At 43.8% G+C, this 16,793-nt stretch overlaps 1 protein-coding gene across 1 annotated transcript; it reads left to right on the forward strand.

Annotated features, from left to right (window-relative positions):
* The first annotated feature begins 5,909 nt into the window (after window positions 1–5,909).
* LOC141047824 (uncharacterized) lies at window positions 5,910–15,664 on the forward strand. The gene is made up of 5 exons (XM_073543149.1): window positions 5,910–6,152; window positions 7,113–7,179; window positions 12,672–12,833; window positions 13,345–13,627; window positions 14,245–15,664. Exons 1-5 carry the CDS (start codon window positions 5,910–5,912, stop codon window positions 14,483–14,485), a joined length of 996 nt encoding a protein of 331 aa, XP_073399250.1. The 3' UTR covers window positions 14,486–15,664.
* Window positions 15,665–16,793: the final 1,129 nt, after the last annotated feature.

A 16,793-nucleotide genomic window follows, 5' to 3' on the forward strand; every position in this document is an offset into this window, starting at 1 on the left:
AAGAGAACAGAGGACGTGGGTTAGAAGAGAACCCTTCCTAGAAGTTCTAAGCGCAAGGCCGGGGCCCGGTCCCCGAGGTTGTATGGATACTAATGGTCCTGCAGCAGACACCGGAGGAATAGAAGTAGTGACCACTTTATTCCCACACAAGACTTGGGGGCACAACAGCAACTGGATAGTGAGCCGGGACTTAGTAGCAAGGAGTCCCCGAAGCAGGCTACAGCTGTCTGCCGTACAAGTAGAGTTCATAAGAACATCGGATAGGAGGAACTCCAGTGTAACTCAGTACTAGGAGTACTTAATTTAAAGGCGCTATAAGAGGAGACGTTCAGAAAGGCACATGTTGGCGGAGTGTTGGGAAGGAGTACTCCATCTGGCCTGAAGGTTGACTGAGTTCCTGACCCGGAGGACACGGCACATAGGCAGGCACCTGTTTGTACAACAGACTGTGAGTAAAGCTTTGGAACTACATGCCCTGGTGTCCTCCACTCATTCCTGCGTCAGCCCGCCCAGCACTGCTACATCCCTTGTGCCAAACACTACACCATCAACGTGTCACTTCACCTACTCTGCCCTGGGACTACAGCCCTCCAGGCTGTGGAGGGCTATAACATCATTGCTGAACCTCGCCATCCGTTCCAGATGATCTGTCTGCAGCGTCGGCTTACATCTGCATTGCCAAACACCACAGGTGGCGTCGCAAATCACTTATAAACTTTCACCACAATAAGCACACTGCCACAACCCCCCTTTTTACATGGGCGCCCAGGGCCACGGACCGGGTCACCGCTGCTGTGACATTCCCATCTGAGAGACTGGCCCGGTACCGAGTACCCCACAGCCCTGGGAGGGTGACCCATAAACAAACTAACAATCACAGACTGATACAGAGGGGAGAGGACCCTGCTTACATTCTACAGGATGGTGGGGAAGAAAACAGTAGGTTGGAGGGTTGCAGCAGCTCCAATGTTGGTGAGGCGGTAGCTCCGGTAGCGGTGAGGAGGCAGCAGGGTCATTGCAGGCTGTAGGCTTTCTTGAAGAGGTGGGTTTTCAGGTTCCGTCTGAAGGATCCAAATATGTTTGATAGGCGGACGTGTTAGGGCACAGAATTCCAGAGGATGGGGGATATTCGGGAGAAGTCTTGGCGGCGATTAGGTGAGGAGCGAATAAGTATGGAAGAGAGAAGGAGGTCTTGGGAGGACCGGAGATTATGTGAGGGATGATATCAGTAGATTATTTCAGAGATATATGGAGGAGACGGGTTACGGATGGCTTTGTAGGTCAGTGTTAGCAATTTGAAAACAAATGAAAAAACTATCCATCACATCCAAACATGAACTAGGTGTGAACAGGTGCCTACACGGAGTCGCCAACTCATATACAATAAAACAAACAAGGCAGCACTCTGCAGCGCTATAGCAAGCAAACAGGAAACATGAAAACTGAATTGCACTACTGCACTAGAAATATGAAAAATTGAGAATGCTTAGCGCATTAATTGGCCAGTTCTTGTGTACGTGGTAGCCACGGTAAGGCGATTCTCATATACCAGAACCTAACAATGCCAATCCGATTTCACACGTCTTGTGTCTCTTGTACGTGTGGTGACAGTTTTCTCACGTATCGGAGACACTGACACAAGTAGACCCTAGTTCATGTTTGGATGTGACAGTTTTGACAGTGTGTCAGATTTTTATTTGTATACATTGGCCTTCTGACTGAGCTCTCCACCCCTTAGCCTCAGGCATTGTTAATCACAGCAGGATCACTACCCCTCCACAAAGATATTAGACTTTAGTCTAGGAGAGAATTTACATTAGGCTCCCATAGAGTTGTAGACTGTCTAAGGCTGGGTTCACATATAAGTTTGAGTCTGCTTTCTCAAACGCATGCAAAAACGCATGTTTACGCAGCGTTTTTTATCGGCATCATCTTACGCATGATGCAAAAAAATGCAGCGTTTGCATGCGTGTGTATGCATTTTTGCATGCTTTTGCGTTTTTTATGCGCATGCGTTAGAAATTTCCAATGTTATCCAGTAGCTTTTCCTTGACATCAGACACCCAGTAGGCGTGTCTCATGGGATTTCTATATATATAGGCACACTGCACTGAGGAAATCCTTGTCTTTGGCTGCTGTATCTAGCCGCAAGATGGATCTTGACCTGGACAGCTTCCTAGAAGATCTGGATTTACAACTGAAATTGGCTGCTGCCTTTGCTTTTGCTTGTCTAGAACAAAGAAGAAGAGAAAGATGGAGAAGATATCGTCATTGCTATTGGCAACACTCCATCCTTGAACTCCGAGAGAGCCGTGGAGCCTACCACTCTTTGTACACTGAGCTGCAGCAAAACCCGGAGAAATTTTTTGACTACATGAGGATGTCACAACAGAGCTTCCATGACTTGCTGCTATGTGTCAAATGATCCATCGCCAGGCAGGACACACAGCTCCGTCAAGCAATTCCTGCTGAGGAATGTCTCTTGGTCACCCTGAGGTATGTTGAAAAAGAAACTCCTGTCACAAATAACCCTAACTCTACCCTATCCTTATCCCTAACCCTATCCCTAACCCTAAGCAGTATACTGATTTTTGTTTTTCATTTTCATTTTCTTTTCCGCAGATTCCTGGCTACTGGAGAGACATTGTCATCGTTACATTTCCAATTCTGGATTGGAGTATTCACCCTTTCTGGGATTATTGTAGACACTTGTTGTGCTTTAGTTGGCGTTCTGCAGCAAGAATTCCTCCCCAACCCACAAGTGAACTCTGGATTGAAAATGCTTCCAAATTCCAAGAAATCTGTAATTTTCCCAACTGTGTGGGGGCTGTGTATGGCAAACACATTAGGATTATGAAACCAACTGGAAGTGGAGCAGAGTACTTCAATTATAAAAAATATTTTTCCATTGCTCTAATGGTTATTGCGGATGCTGATTGTAGATTTGTTGCCGTGGACATTGGCTCATTTGGACGAGGAAATGACTTGCAGACGTTCAAAAACTCTGATATGGGCCAACGTCTGTATGGGAATGATTTTAATTTTCCGCTGCCATGACCTCTTCCCAACCCTGATGGGCCGCCAATGCCTTTTTTTGTTGTTTGTGATGAAGCGGTCTAAATGTGTGCCAAACCCATTAAACCATACTCAAGTCAGAACTTAAATCACACAAAAGAATGTTTCAACTACAGACTGACAAGGGCACGAAGAATTGTGAGGTGTGCATTTGGATTGCTGGTATAGAAATGGCGCATTTTGTGCACATCCATTCATCTAAAAATTTACACTATTGATGAGGCTGTGAAAGCATGTGTTGTTCTGCACAACTACAGCATGGTAAAAATGTAAAAGCGTGCAGGAATGGCAATATGTCACCACGGAACAGACGGACCAACAGTTAAAGGGAAGGTTTATTTACAGGGGATAATACTGGTAAAATAAACAGTATCAGAAAGAATATGATATGAACAGGTTAAACCAGCAGCAGAAAAGCATATATGGAATTCAAACGGTATAAAAGCTATTTTCCTATGGGGGAACTTTTTAGTCCTGAGGGATCTTGCTTGAGGGATCACCCTTGTCCAATGATGGCACCGAGGCACCAGCGGCGCTTGCAGTCCTCTGTCTGCGGGCCCTTGACGTCGTCCAGCCGGGGTATGAGGGGTTAATGCGGGAGCCAGGGGGTATGAGACTAACGATATTCCCCTTAGCTCCAAATCTTTCTCTCTCACTCTGCCATGGTGTACTTCCACCGGAATCAGAGGCTCTACGTAAGCACACAGGTCACCACATCCATGTACGGGGCTCAGTCTCTCTGTACCGGTCACAGCCCCATTACTGAATGCCACTTCACTACTGGGGAGCGTCTCACCACATAAAATGGTCACAGTCTCTCTGTGGGTCAGCATCTTATCGCAGAGGGGAGTCAGCAACTTTCCTGACAGTGCAGTAGCAGGCTTCCCGTACTCACTGTCCGCAGTCCCTGTCCGCGGTCTCTCCGGCTCTGACGTCTGTGCCCGAGTTCTCTCCCCTCCTGAGTCAGTATCCTCCCCTGTCAGCACTCTGCGCTGCTCTGAGGGAAGGCGTGCGCAGTTTTCCCGCTCTCAGTCTTCCCCTCTTCCTGTTCCTGGCTGCAGAACAGGCTCCTAAAGTGAACCCCGGGGAACCAAACGCCCTGCTCAATGGACCCGGGCACGGAGCTGAGAAGGCAACCCCCCTCGGCTCCTTCGGTGCTTCACCCCCTTACATTCCCCCTCTCTGTGAGCTCGCCATTCCATGGGTGAGAGTTTCTGGAGCTCCTGCTGACTATATTCCATACCTTGCACAATTTGCTGCCAGATGTATTCATCCTCGTTGTAGCGTCTGGGGGGTACACCTGCCGTTGACCGTTCAGAACATCTCAGGTCAGTAGAGGTTGTGGAATCAACCACTGGGAAAATGGGAGTTGAAGTTTCCTCAGTTACTTCCGTAGTTTCAGGCACCAGCCATGTTTCCGGGTTACCCTGAAGGGGTAGAGAGTCTCCCTCATCTTCGCCCTCGGCGGTGATCATTGGTTCAGTCGCCTGAGGCACCGGGGCAGACGGCACCACTGGAGGTGAAAAATGAGGATGAATAAACTCATGGAGATCAACATCCAACACTGCGGAGACACCATCACGTGTTTCTCAACGCAGTGATTCTAGAGCACTGCCCCCATCCCTTATGGGAAATATGCAAAACATGCAAAACAGAAGCCGTGGAGACACCATCACATGTTTCTCAACGCAAGCAATGACCAGCCAGGTCTTTCCCCGGGAAGGAACAACCACGGGAAGGGCAGTCTCCAAATGAAGGAAACCACCTATGCCAAAACATTGTATCCATCCACAGACAGCTGTTTCGGGGTATTGCCCCTCATCAGTGTGGAGTAGGAAACTGGCTGGTAAAAGCAATGCCTAGTAAAAGACTGTGAAAAATGAGGATGAATGAACTCATGGAGATCAACATCCAACACTGCGGAGACACCATCACGTGTTTCTCAACGCAGTGAATCTAGAGCAATGCCCCCATCCCTTATGGGAAATATGCAAAACATGCAAAACAGAAGCCGCGGAGACACCATCACATGTTTCTCAACGCAAGCAATGACCAGCCAGATCTTTCCACGGGAAGGAACAACCACGGGAAGGGCAGTCTCCAATGAAGGAAACCACCTATGCCAAAACATGGTATCCATCCACAGACAGCTGTTTCGGGGTATTGCCCCTCATCAGTGTGGAGTAGGAAACTGGCTGGTAGGAGCAATGCCTAGTAAAAGACTGTGAAAAATGAGGATGAATGAACTCATGGAGATCAACATCCAACACTGCGGAGACACCATCATGTGTTTCTCAACGCAGTGATTCTAGAGCAGTGCCCCCATCCCTTATGGGAAATATGCAAAACATGCAAAACAGAAGCCGCGGAGACACCATCACATGTTTCTCAACGCAAGCAATGACCAACCAGGTCTTTCCCTGGGAAGGAACAACCACGGGAAGGGCAGTCTCCAATGAAGGAAACCACCTATGCCAAAACATGGTATCCATCCACAGACAGCTGTTTCGGGGTATTGCCCCTCATCAGTGTGGAGTAGGAAACTGGCTGGTAGGAGCAATGCCTAGTAAAAAGACTGTGAAAAATGAGGATGAATGAACTCATGGAGATCAACATCCAACACTGCGGAGACACCATCACGTGTTTCTCAACGCAGTGATTCTAGAGCAGTGCCCCCATCCCTTATGGGAAATATGCAAAACATGCAAAACAGAAGCCGCGGAGACACCATCACATGTTTCTCAACGCAAGCAATGACCAGCCAGGTCTTTCCCCGGGAAGGAACAACCACGGGAAGGGCAGTCTCCAATGAAGGAAACCACCTATGCCAAAACATGGTATCCATCCACAGATACACCACCCACCGAGGACAGCTTGTCATTGCCTATGAGCAGCCTGGCACGCACGAGTTAATACATGCTGCTGTGCCTGGGCAACGAATCCGAATTGCCCAGAATGTTACAGTTGCTGATTACTGGGTGGCAGCCTTGCTGGATCATTGCTACAAGGACAACGTACCATCATTACCTCCATCAATGGAGTGGGATCGCAAGATGCGTGAATACTACCACACACTGGTAGAGGCACTATTGACGGAATTCTCACCTGACATTGGGAGCTCAGTGGAAGAACAGGGCAGTGGAGGAGGAAGAAGTAGCCAATGCAGCTGGAGCATCGGCACCATCACGGAAGTCAGGGTTAGCATTGCTGAAATGAGGAAAAACTTCCTCAGCATGTCTCAAAATTCGGCATCACCATCTGATTTGGTTCGGAGTTGTGGGAGGCAGAGTTAAAGCAATATGGTGTAAGAGTATGTGTCCACACATCTCCACGTATTAATTGATGGGTGTGCCCCATTTAACTTCAGAGTCTCCTAATAGGAAACATTGCCTGATCTTCTCCTTTATGCCTTGGAGGTGCTGGCCTGCCCTGCAGCAACTGTTCTGTTGGAACGAGTGTTTAGCATGAGAGGGAGTATGATCACAGATAGACGCATCCATCTGTCAACAGCCAACGTGGGGAAGCCAACATTCATTAAAATGAACCATGTGTGGATCCCACAGGACTTGACTAGACATCTATACCAGCCGTACTAAGCCATTATACTCTATTTGTGATTCATTTAATTCTGGAGCCTCCACAAATAAAAAAATCAAAAACAATATAAAACCTCAAAAACAGTGTTGGGGCTACCTCCTCCTCTTCAACCTACACCACCAGGTTCACCTCCACGTACTCTTCCTCCTCCTCCTCTTGGACCTCCACCAACTGGTTCTAGATTGTCCTTTTAAGTCATTTCCCTAAAAAACAGAAAAAAAAACATAAAAACACTGTTGAATACTTCCTCCCGTGCTTCTTCCACCTACACCGACACATCCATCTCCACCTCTTCCACCTTCTCCTCCACCTGGACCTCTGCCTCCTGGTTTAAGATAATTATATTTTTTTATTCTCTGTAATTTTAAGTCAAATTGCTATCCACATTTGTTTGCAGGGCAACTGTCCTGCTCCTACCCCCATTTTTCTCCCTTTTGCAGCCCTCAACCACTTTCAACTGTCATTTTACAGCAGAAAAGTTTGGGCCTATACTGGCTTCAATTGCAAGTGAGCTGGTCTTATTATGCTGGGAAGGGGCCAATAAACATGGAGCATCAAAGCCTATTCATTTCAGCTCACAGTTGTCTACTTTGCCTTTGCTAGTTATTACAAATAAGGGGGACCCTAAAATAAAAATGACGTGGGGTCCCTTATATTTTTAAAACCCAGCCAAGGGAAAGCAGACAGCTGTGAGATGGTATTATAATGCTGGTAAAGGGCCACTATTCATGGACTTTCCCAGCATGTTAATATCATCACCTAGCTCTCTGGCTTGATTTCACAGAAGTTTGACTGACTTGGAGTTACATTTTGTTGTTTAAGTGTTCCCTTTATTTTTTTGAGTAGTATATTATATGATGCCATGCATAAAACCATCCCGAATGATAAATGCTCCCTCCTATTCATCTGACTTTACACCCTCCATGCACACGAATACTTCACTTGACATCTGCATTTAAACATACTGGCTGATGACTGGATCATGCAGCTTTATATGTAAACCCTTATTTATTATAATGGCTGGACCTGAAATAACAAGTGCTTTTCACCTATTGTGCCCCTCCCAATTCCTTGTAGATTGTGATAAGGGCCCTCACTTCTCCTGTAGGTGTTTAACTGTCTTACCTTGTGTTGAATTTATTGTCTATATATGTCACTGCTTAATTTTAAAGTGCTATGGAATATGTTGGAGCTAGATAAATGTAATCACTATTTTTACTAAATAATGACATATTAGAGCATATGTATAATACAGACCAAGTGAGCATGCCACAAATCCAACACGCGTTTCGCTTCCGCTTCGACAGGAAGTGTGCTGGAGGGGTATCGGCTGGCTAATATAGTGTGAATACAGCTGCTGCCAATGGGTAATCATGGAAAACGTCACCTTATTGAGCGCTGCCGCGTGCGCATGGACATGTCATCTGCTGCCGGCCGGCAGCAAGAAGCGCATCAATGAAGTGCGACAATATCACGGTTCATGATGTGGGACCAGCTAGCCAGTCAGGACGAAGCACAACAATCATGGCAGCCATCTTTAATATTGGAAAAAGAGTTGGTGAAGGTATTTTGCGATAATATGGCTGTAGATCACTATGCACAAAGGGGCATAGTGATATTTAATGGGAAGGGGAATTGGGATAGAGATATTGTGAAAAAAAAGAAAAATGTGAATGTAAGTGATAATGATAGTGAAAAAACCTAGTAAAAGGAAAAAAGAGAAAAGTTTCTATGTGAATATGAACCGTATGTGCAAATGAATAAAAATGCAATTAAAGTAGAAAACAAATTAATGAAATAGAAAAATGTGTAAATGAATGTTGAAAAAAGTGAGTGATTGAATGTGAGAATGATTATTCTCCCAAAAGGTGAACTATTTTTTGTTATATAAAGGCACATAAAATATAATAAATGTATGTGAAAAAAATGTTTTTTCCTTTTTGATTTATTTTTCTTCTTTCCTTTCTTTTGTAAAATTATTATATACATTGGGAACGTATAGTTGATGAGCCCCAATTGTGACATCATTCATGTGTAGCCCCGCCCCATAATGTCACTCATATGTAGCCCCGCCCCATGATGTCACAAGTGGGTTCCAGCTGTGATGTCACGGAATCCTTGGTTATAACCAGCGATTTTGCAGTGAGATCCTTTGTCTGGAGAAGCTGATTGTGCCGTACACAGTAAGCGATATTCCTCCAGGCTCCAATGCTGTTTAGACTACTTCTAGTTCTCAGCGTGCTATTAGCACCTCCAGAAGGTGCTCCCATCTTTATCCGCAACCCTCGATCACTAGAGCAGATCAGAATTAAAGAAGGTAAGTGCATTACCAGATATATACTCTGACTATGGGGTTAACCCCTTCCCTTCTGCAGCCAAATTTCGTTTTTGGGCTTTTTTTTACTTCTCCACTTCTTCCAAGAGCCATAACTTTTTTCCATTCATACGGTCGTATGAGGACTTGTTTATCTTTTTGCGGCACGAGTTGTAGTTGTGAATGACACCATTCATTTTACCATTCAATGTGAAATTGGGGAAAATGCAGTTTGGCTTCCAGTGACCAATCTAATAACACATAGAGGAGACACAGAGCATTAATACTGTTCTCTCCTTGCTGGATGCACTGACTCCTACATGTAGCAGAAGGCGCCCACAAGAGACAGGCGATAAGCAGCTCAGAAATCAGAAATGTCCTTCACATGTAACATTTCACCTCCGGCCTCAGAAACTATTAGGATCCATTATTAGGGCCCAGTTTATGAGCGTCAGGCTCCGTGTCATTAGGGGTTCTGTAACTTCTCTTCTGTGACTGGGGATTTATATGACCTCACATAATAAATGGAATGGAGGATTTTTCGTGTGTTACTTGTAATTTCAGGTGACATCTCCCATCATGTGTTTGTTCCCTATTCCAGGAATATAAAAGAACAGATCTCTGTATTGTCCATTATGAAAAATAACCCATCATTTTTCAAAACTAAATTCCCCTCTTTTAATAGTCATACTTGGTTCCTCAGTCCGCCCAGTCCATGTATTTGGTTTTCACTTCTGCACACATTCCAGCTCTGGTTACTGATCACTTATGTTCTTTCTCTTTTTAGAGAATGTCACCGTGCCTCCAAAAACATCTGAGGATACAGTCTATAGGATTGTTATACCTGCTGCCGCCATTCTCTTCGTCCTCGCAGTAATCATTGGCGCCATTGCTATCATCTGTTGGTAAGTATAATAAGTCATGATTTATGGACAACACAGGAGTCTGTAGAGGAAATGTCACATCTTCAGGTTACTCCAGTAATGGGAATATTTTAGTGTAGGCCTCTTGTGGCTCACACGTCACCCTGGAGCTGTGCCCTGTGGGTAACTGATGGGTATATATTAGACTTTGTAGGGATTCACACTCTCAGATAGGCATTAGGTAGCATTCACACAGTCAAAGCGGTTTGGTTAAAACCTGTGCAGGTTTTATTGCTTTCACAAAATTCCAAGGGATTCCAAACCAAAAACATCATCTTCTAGACACAAAGGTATCACAGCAAACAAACAGTTCATTTAGCAGGGCCCATATGTCAGTGCGGGCTCACCCGGAAAGATTACAGTCCTTTGTCCAGAAGCAAACTTCATACATAGAAGAGGCACGATCCCACCAGTCTTGGTACAAGTTCCAGCAGCGAAAAGTGCCAGACAAAAGTGTTCAACTCCTGGGCATGGTTCATACTATACAGGCTGCAGCTGACACATGGTTCTCTGCCACTCCTGCACACAGACTGCTCAGCTTACCTAGCTGACCCATGCCGTCTCCATTCACAGAGAGATCAAATGTTGGCTGAACACTCACTAGCTCCAGTACGCTCGCCTCTGTTTCATCTAGCAGACTGACATAAATAGTGAACACAGGTCCTGGCTGTAGTAAAAATAAAAAAAGCTAAAAAAAAGCTAGGCGGGTGCATCTAATCAAATCCTGCAAAGCTCGGACTTAACCCTGTCCTACCTGGCTTTGACACAACTTATATATACTTTATTAAAATAACTTGTTGATTGCCAGGCACCAAAATGACTGACTGGTGATCTCTCTACAGATGGGACTAGATAACATGTTTAATCTTTACATTATGCAGAATACAGACATGTTTTATTTTGTGATTTATAATGTGATTTTTATTTTTGCAATATTATAGTTGTCTGAAAAAGAAGAAACCAATGAAATATGTTGAAAGTCAGAATTTTGCCGACGGCTTTAGAGAGAACAACATCAGTCTAAATGGTAACTACAGCCGGATAAATCTGCAAAACTGAATCAGATGGATAGAGGGCCAAAAAAAAAAATTGCAACAAATTAAACTAAAAAAGACCCTTCTACTATAAACAAAATTTGTATTCAAAATTATCATAAAAAGGGGGAATTATAGATATAATAGAGTCAAAGGGGGGAAGGGGGTCTGGGCATAAAGCAGCCTCAAACAATTCCCTACCTTGCTGCGGAGGTTCCCACCCTAATGTTGCGATATGGTGCCCCCGCTCCTCGTCGGCTCTCCCTCCCAGACCCTATTATGCACCAGAAAAGTATGATGAGGTGACAGTAATAATGAAAACAGTAACAATGTAATTTTCACATCACAAAAAAAGAGGCCATTAATAAGATAGCTTTTGAGCATCAGCACAAACAAAATTGTATTTGGTCACCGTTACAAAAGAGGAGCAAGTTAGCTCAAGTAGAAAAAAATCAATCAGGTCAGATGATACAGATACATCCTAGATATTCTAGGACACCAAATATACCAAAAACAGGATTTTCTATATGTAGTATACTCCTACATCCAATCTAACTATTAAGCAGGGAGTCAAATGCACCATCACGTAGGATGTAATAGAAGTAAATCCGTTACTCAGATACCTACACATTATTAGTAAGTCGCCAGTGTAGAGGTTTGCACTCACTCCGCTACGGTTGAGGTAGGCCCCGGAAGCGGTATTGCTGAAATGTCCAGGCAGGTTTATTTAAACTGCATAAACTGCTGAGGATAGCAAAGCAAAAGATCCGCCTCTTCCGGCATAAAGTGAAAATATAAAGTAAAAAGTCCATACATCATGTAGCGGGTCTGCCCGCTCAGGATAGTGTCCGGTCATTTAGGCTTTAGCACAGACCAACAAACAGGAGATCCACACATCTCCGGCTCCAGACACTGAATGAGACACTCGGCCCCCATTTTATCTGCCAAACCACACCTCTGGGGATGAGGATATGTGAGCGGTCATTCCCACCCATCTCTTATGACTGCTCCTAAAACCCGGCCCTGGGATAGCCTAATAGCTCTCTCAGCACTATATGTGCTGGAGCATGCTTCTGAGATCACATCACTGTGGCTACGAACTGCGATGACTCATATCTCCCCTCAAGGACCCGTCCGGCGGCCATTTAACACCAGATGCAAACACAAAAAGAGACAAAGGGATAATATTCCTTAAACCTCACGTTAATGATCACTGATTTTATGCACAACATGAAACAGTGGTGCTTTTTTCAAAACATGATAAACCATAGTTCCAACGTGTTTACCCCCCCCTCTATTTCAAGGGTTTCATTAGGGGAAAAGGTTTCAAATTAGTTAATTATTTGACCAAAATGATCCGAACATAACTTTGCTTCCACAGGATTATGGATATTTCAGTGTCACTTAGTAGTCCAATAGACATGACCCATGCTGAAGGCCATGTTTTTATGATAATTTTGAAAAAAGTTTTGTAGGAGGGTATGGTCATCTCCTGAACCATATTTATTAAGATTCACCTTGTCGGCTCACACAGTGTCTCATGTCTGGTGCGGTAGCGGTTTTCCCAATGTCAGCCTATGAATCTCAGAGCGAGGTTCCATAGACTTATAATGAGAAAGCAACTTCCAGTCCTCACATAAAAAAGACATTGTGATAGCCCTAGACAAAGAGAAGAAACATGATGGAAGCTTTTATTTTAGAAATGTTGATTTCTATGTTCTGTTACAGGAAAACATGAGGACTATATAACATACACCAATGAAGATTCTCCTCATGGACCCGAGAATGAACAGAGAGATGTCCTCACAGGCAGCGAGATCTCAGTGCCTGGAGCCCCTGATGTAGTAATCAATATCAGCCCGGATGAGGATGAGGTCACCTCCTCTGACAGTAAGTTCTCAGAGCATTCACTAACTAGATTTAATAGAAAAACAACCTAATATATAAATAAAAAAATGGTCTCCTATAGGAACTTGTCAAGTTCAATGTATCATTCTAGGGGTGATAATATCAGATATCTGTAGAAAACATACTTTGCAGAGCTGTCCAGTGACCACAGGGGGAGACTTGACAAATCCAATGCTGTCCTAAGCTGGCATCTCCTTGACTGACAGGTCTCTCCCATATCTTTAATTAGGGTAGACCTGTCCAGCAAGTGTAGCGGCGCAGGGGGAAGCCAACTGGGAGCAGCGTCGGATCAGTCAGGTCTCACTTTAGTCCCCGGGTGGCTCTTAAAGCTTTGCTTTCTCCGAAATGCTGGAGCATTTCTCTGGAGATTGGGTCCCTCTTTTCTCAGTATAATGTACTATTTAGAAGTTATAATAACCTGTAAATGTTAATAATCTTAATCACATAGAATTTTGCATTTTATTAAATCTAATTTCAATATTTTGCGTTACAGGAGAATTTGACATTTTCTGTACACCTGGAGACATTACAATGCCGCACAAGGCCGGTATAGTGGAGGTGAAAGAGTCCAAGATTAATCCGAACTTAAATGATTACAGACAGACACCTCCATCTGTTCTAAAAGGAAGAAATCCGATGAAAAATAAAAGCAAAGGGAGACATGTTTCCTTTCAAGAATCGGATGATCGATATGTTTATATCTATGATTCTGAGTCCTCACAACCTGGACAGCAAATGAGATATTTCCGAAACAAACAAGGATTCCGTAAAAAGAAGTAAGTGTTTTACTATCTCAGCTCAAAGTTTATCAGAAGATCATCTTTCATTCCTTTCAAATGGATTTAGGGTCCCGATTTATCAATTCATTTACACCAGTATTCTGACATTAAAAAGCTTTGAAATGTCACAACATTTTGGTGACAGTCCAGTTTGCGCTAAAAGATTGTGACATTTGGCATTCTCACGCCATTTTCGCCCAGTTCCGATAAAGTGCCAGAGCTTGGGCAGGATGGGTGGCGTGGCAGCCTCAGCTCGTCAAATTCATGATGATCGGCAGCATTTGTTAAGCCACAAAACATGTTCCCACCGTTGTGGTGGGAATAGGTTCATTAATTAAAAGACTGGGGTCTTGGGTGAGGAATTATTACAGCCACTAATGGGGGAGATTGCATGGTATTTAAGGTGCAGTATACGTGTTCTGCAAATACTGTCTCTTGTTAAATGGTTGACGTGCAATGTTTCATCACTGTATCCCAGTAGACCACAGGATTTAACTATTGCTGTCCTGTCCCATTATTTGGATGATTACACTTGCTACAGTAAAGAAATGAGTTTGTAATTTCTTCAGTGCTTTATCTACAGTACTTAATTCTATTTTTTTTATTTTGAAAAGGAATCCAGCAGGAGGGCACAACTCCACTACAACTCCTTTACATGGTGGCTACCATGTGAGGATCAGTCAACCAGTGATGAAGCAAAACAGACACAGATTTCAGGATTGGTGTCTGCATTCACCCATGGATATGACACTTACCAGAGTTTTTGCAGTCAGACATGTTCACGGACAAGTGACTCACCTGCTGCACAACGATGTAGATTCCGGGATCGGTCTCTACTCTCACCCATGGATGTGACATTTACTGGACTTTCCGCAGTCAGGTGTGTTCACGGACAAGTGAATTACCTGCTGCATGAAGAGGCAGATTCCAAGCTTGGACTGCTCTCACCTATTGATATGACACTTACCGGACTTTCCGCAGTTAGGCATGCTCACGGACAAGTGACTTACCTGCTGCATAAAGAGGCAGATATCAGGCTTGGACTGCTCTCACCTATTGATATGACACTTACCGGACTTTCCGCAGTCAGGCATACTCACGGACAAGTGACTTACCTGCTGCATGAAGAGGCAGATTCCAGGCTTGGACTGCTCTCACCTATGGATATGACACTTACCGAACTTTCCACAGTCAGACGTGTTCACAGACAAGTGACTTACCTGCTGCACAACGATGTAGATTCCGGGATCGGTCTCTACTCTCACCCATGGATGTGACATTTACTGGACTTTCCGCAGTCAGGCATGCTCACGGACAAGTGAATTACCTCCTGCAGGAAGAGGCAGATTCCAGGCTTGGACTGCTCTCACCTATGGATATGACACTTACCGAACTTTCCGCAGTCAGGCGTGCTCACGGACAAGTGACTTACCTGCTGCACAATGAGGCAGATTCCAGGCTTGGACTGCTCTCATCCATTCATATGACATTTACCAGACTTTCAGCAGCCAAGAGTACCCACGACACAGGTGAGGTACCGGCTGTAAGAAGAGGCAGATTCCGGGCTCGGTTTCTGCTCTCACCTATCCACAGCCCAAGGGAAGGGCACTCCTTTAACCTTGGTTCCCTAGAGGTTTCCTCCACTGGGGGTTTTTCCTCTTCTGTTAAAGGACGACTCTTCGTGAGTCAGGGGCCCATCATCAACAGGGCCACATTTAAGACAATTGTCATGACTTCTAATGGAAACTTCCACATTATCCACCTTGAATAAAGTAATTAATGAAGTCAGCATATATCATGTATATTTGAGCTTTCTTTATGGATCTTTACAATACAGCAGAATATACATAGCACTGGACTACTTTATATAGTCAGTACCATTACACATGGCTGCTGATCATCTCTTTTTCCTGCATACAAATAAACTAGGGTACAAGTAGTGTTGTGCTTAGAAACAATATATCCACTTCTCGACATGCAATCTACATATATGTCACATGTCTGATGCACTTCTATGGAAAGAGTTTTGGAGCATAGCCCAATTCATGTACTTTGGCATGTAAAAGTTTGGGCCCCCCTGGTCAAAATTACAATTATTGGGAACAGTTAAGTAAGATGAAGATGAAATGATCTCTAAAAGGCCTAAAGTTACACATGACACATTTTCTTTGCATGTTAGGCAAAAAATATATATTTTCATAATTTACATTTTAAAAATTACAAAATGGAAAATGGTCAAACACAAAAGTTTGGGCATCTTGCATGGTGAGATCCTAGTAGCGACCCCTTTTGAAAGTATCACAGCTTGTCAACACTTTTTGTAGCCAAACAATAGTCTTTAATTTCTTGTTTGGGGGATTTTCATACATTTTTTCTTGGAAAATTCTTCCAGCTCTATGAGATTCCTGGATCTTCTTGCATGCACTGCTATTTCGAGGTCTTGCCACAGGTTTTCAATAATGTTCAGATCAGGGGACTGTGAGGGTCATTGTAAAGCTTTCAGCTTCCTCCTTTTGAGGTAATCTATTTTGGATTTTGACATGTGTTTAGGATCATTATCCATTTGTAGAAGCCATCCTCTTTTAACTTCAGCCTTTTTACAGATAGTGTTATGTTTCCATCAAGAATTTGTTGAAATTTCATTGAATCCATTCTTCTCTTTACCCGTGAAATCTTCACCATATCATTGGCTGCAACACAACCTCAAACGTTGAGTGATCCACTCACATGCTTAATGGTTGGCGAGATGTTATTTTCCTGAAATTATGTGCCCTCTTTCCTCCACACATACTTTAGATTATCATGGACAAAAAGTTCTATTTTAACCTCATCAGTCCACAGGACTTGTTTCCAAAATGCATCAGGCTTCTTTAGATTTTCTTTTGCATACTTCTGATGCACCTGGCCATATGACTGATGTTGCTATCATGCACAGCTGAGTGCACCCAGAATTGTATCTTGTATTTTGCAGAATTTTAAGGTGAGGACGCAGGAGAGGTTTTCTTCTGATGATTCTAACATGAAGGTTATATTTGTGCAGGTGTCTTCAGCAATCCTATGAGCATCTCTCACTTTGTTATGATTTGATATCTTCTTATTGCCTCCTGCTTTGTGAGCCTCCATTATTTTCATTTTCAGAGTGCTAGGCAGCTGCTTAGAAAAA

The sequence above is a fragment of the Dendrobates tinctorius genome, unplaced genomic scaffold (assembly GCF_039654945.1).
Source record: "Dendrobates tinctorius isolate UK_male_01 unplaced genomic scaffold, ASM3965494v1 ptg000129l, whole genome shotgun sequence".
In the NCBI taxonomy this organism is placed as follows: Eukaryota; Metazoa; Chordata; class Amphibia; order Anura; family Dendrobatidae; genus Dendrobates; species Dendrobates tinctorius.

Bases quoted from the DNA above. Each gene is read 5' to 3' on its own strand.
- LOC141047824 (XM_073543149.1), top strand. From the start codon at position 5,910: ATGGTATCCATCCACAGATACACCACCCACCGAGGACAGCTTGTCATT. The intron at 7,180-12,671 runs GTGAGCTGGTCT...GTTCTGTTACAG, and splicing joins TATACTGGCTTCAATTGCAA to GAAAACATGAGGACTATATA. The intron at 12,834-13,344 runs GTAAGTTCTCAG...TTTGCGTTACAG, and splicing joins TGAGGTCACCTCCTCTGACA to GAGAATTTGACATTTTCTGT.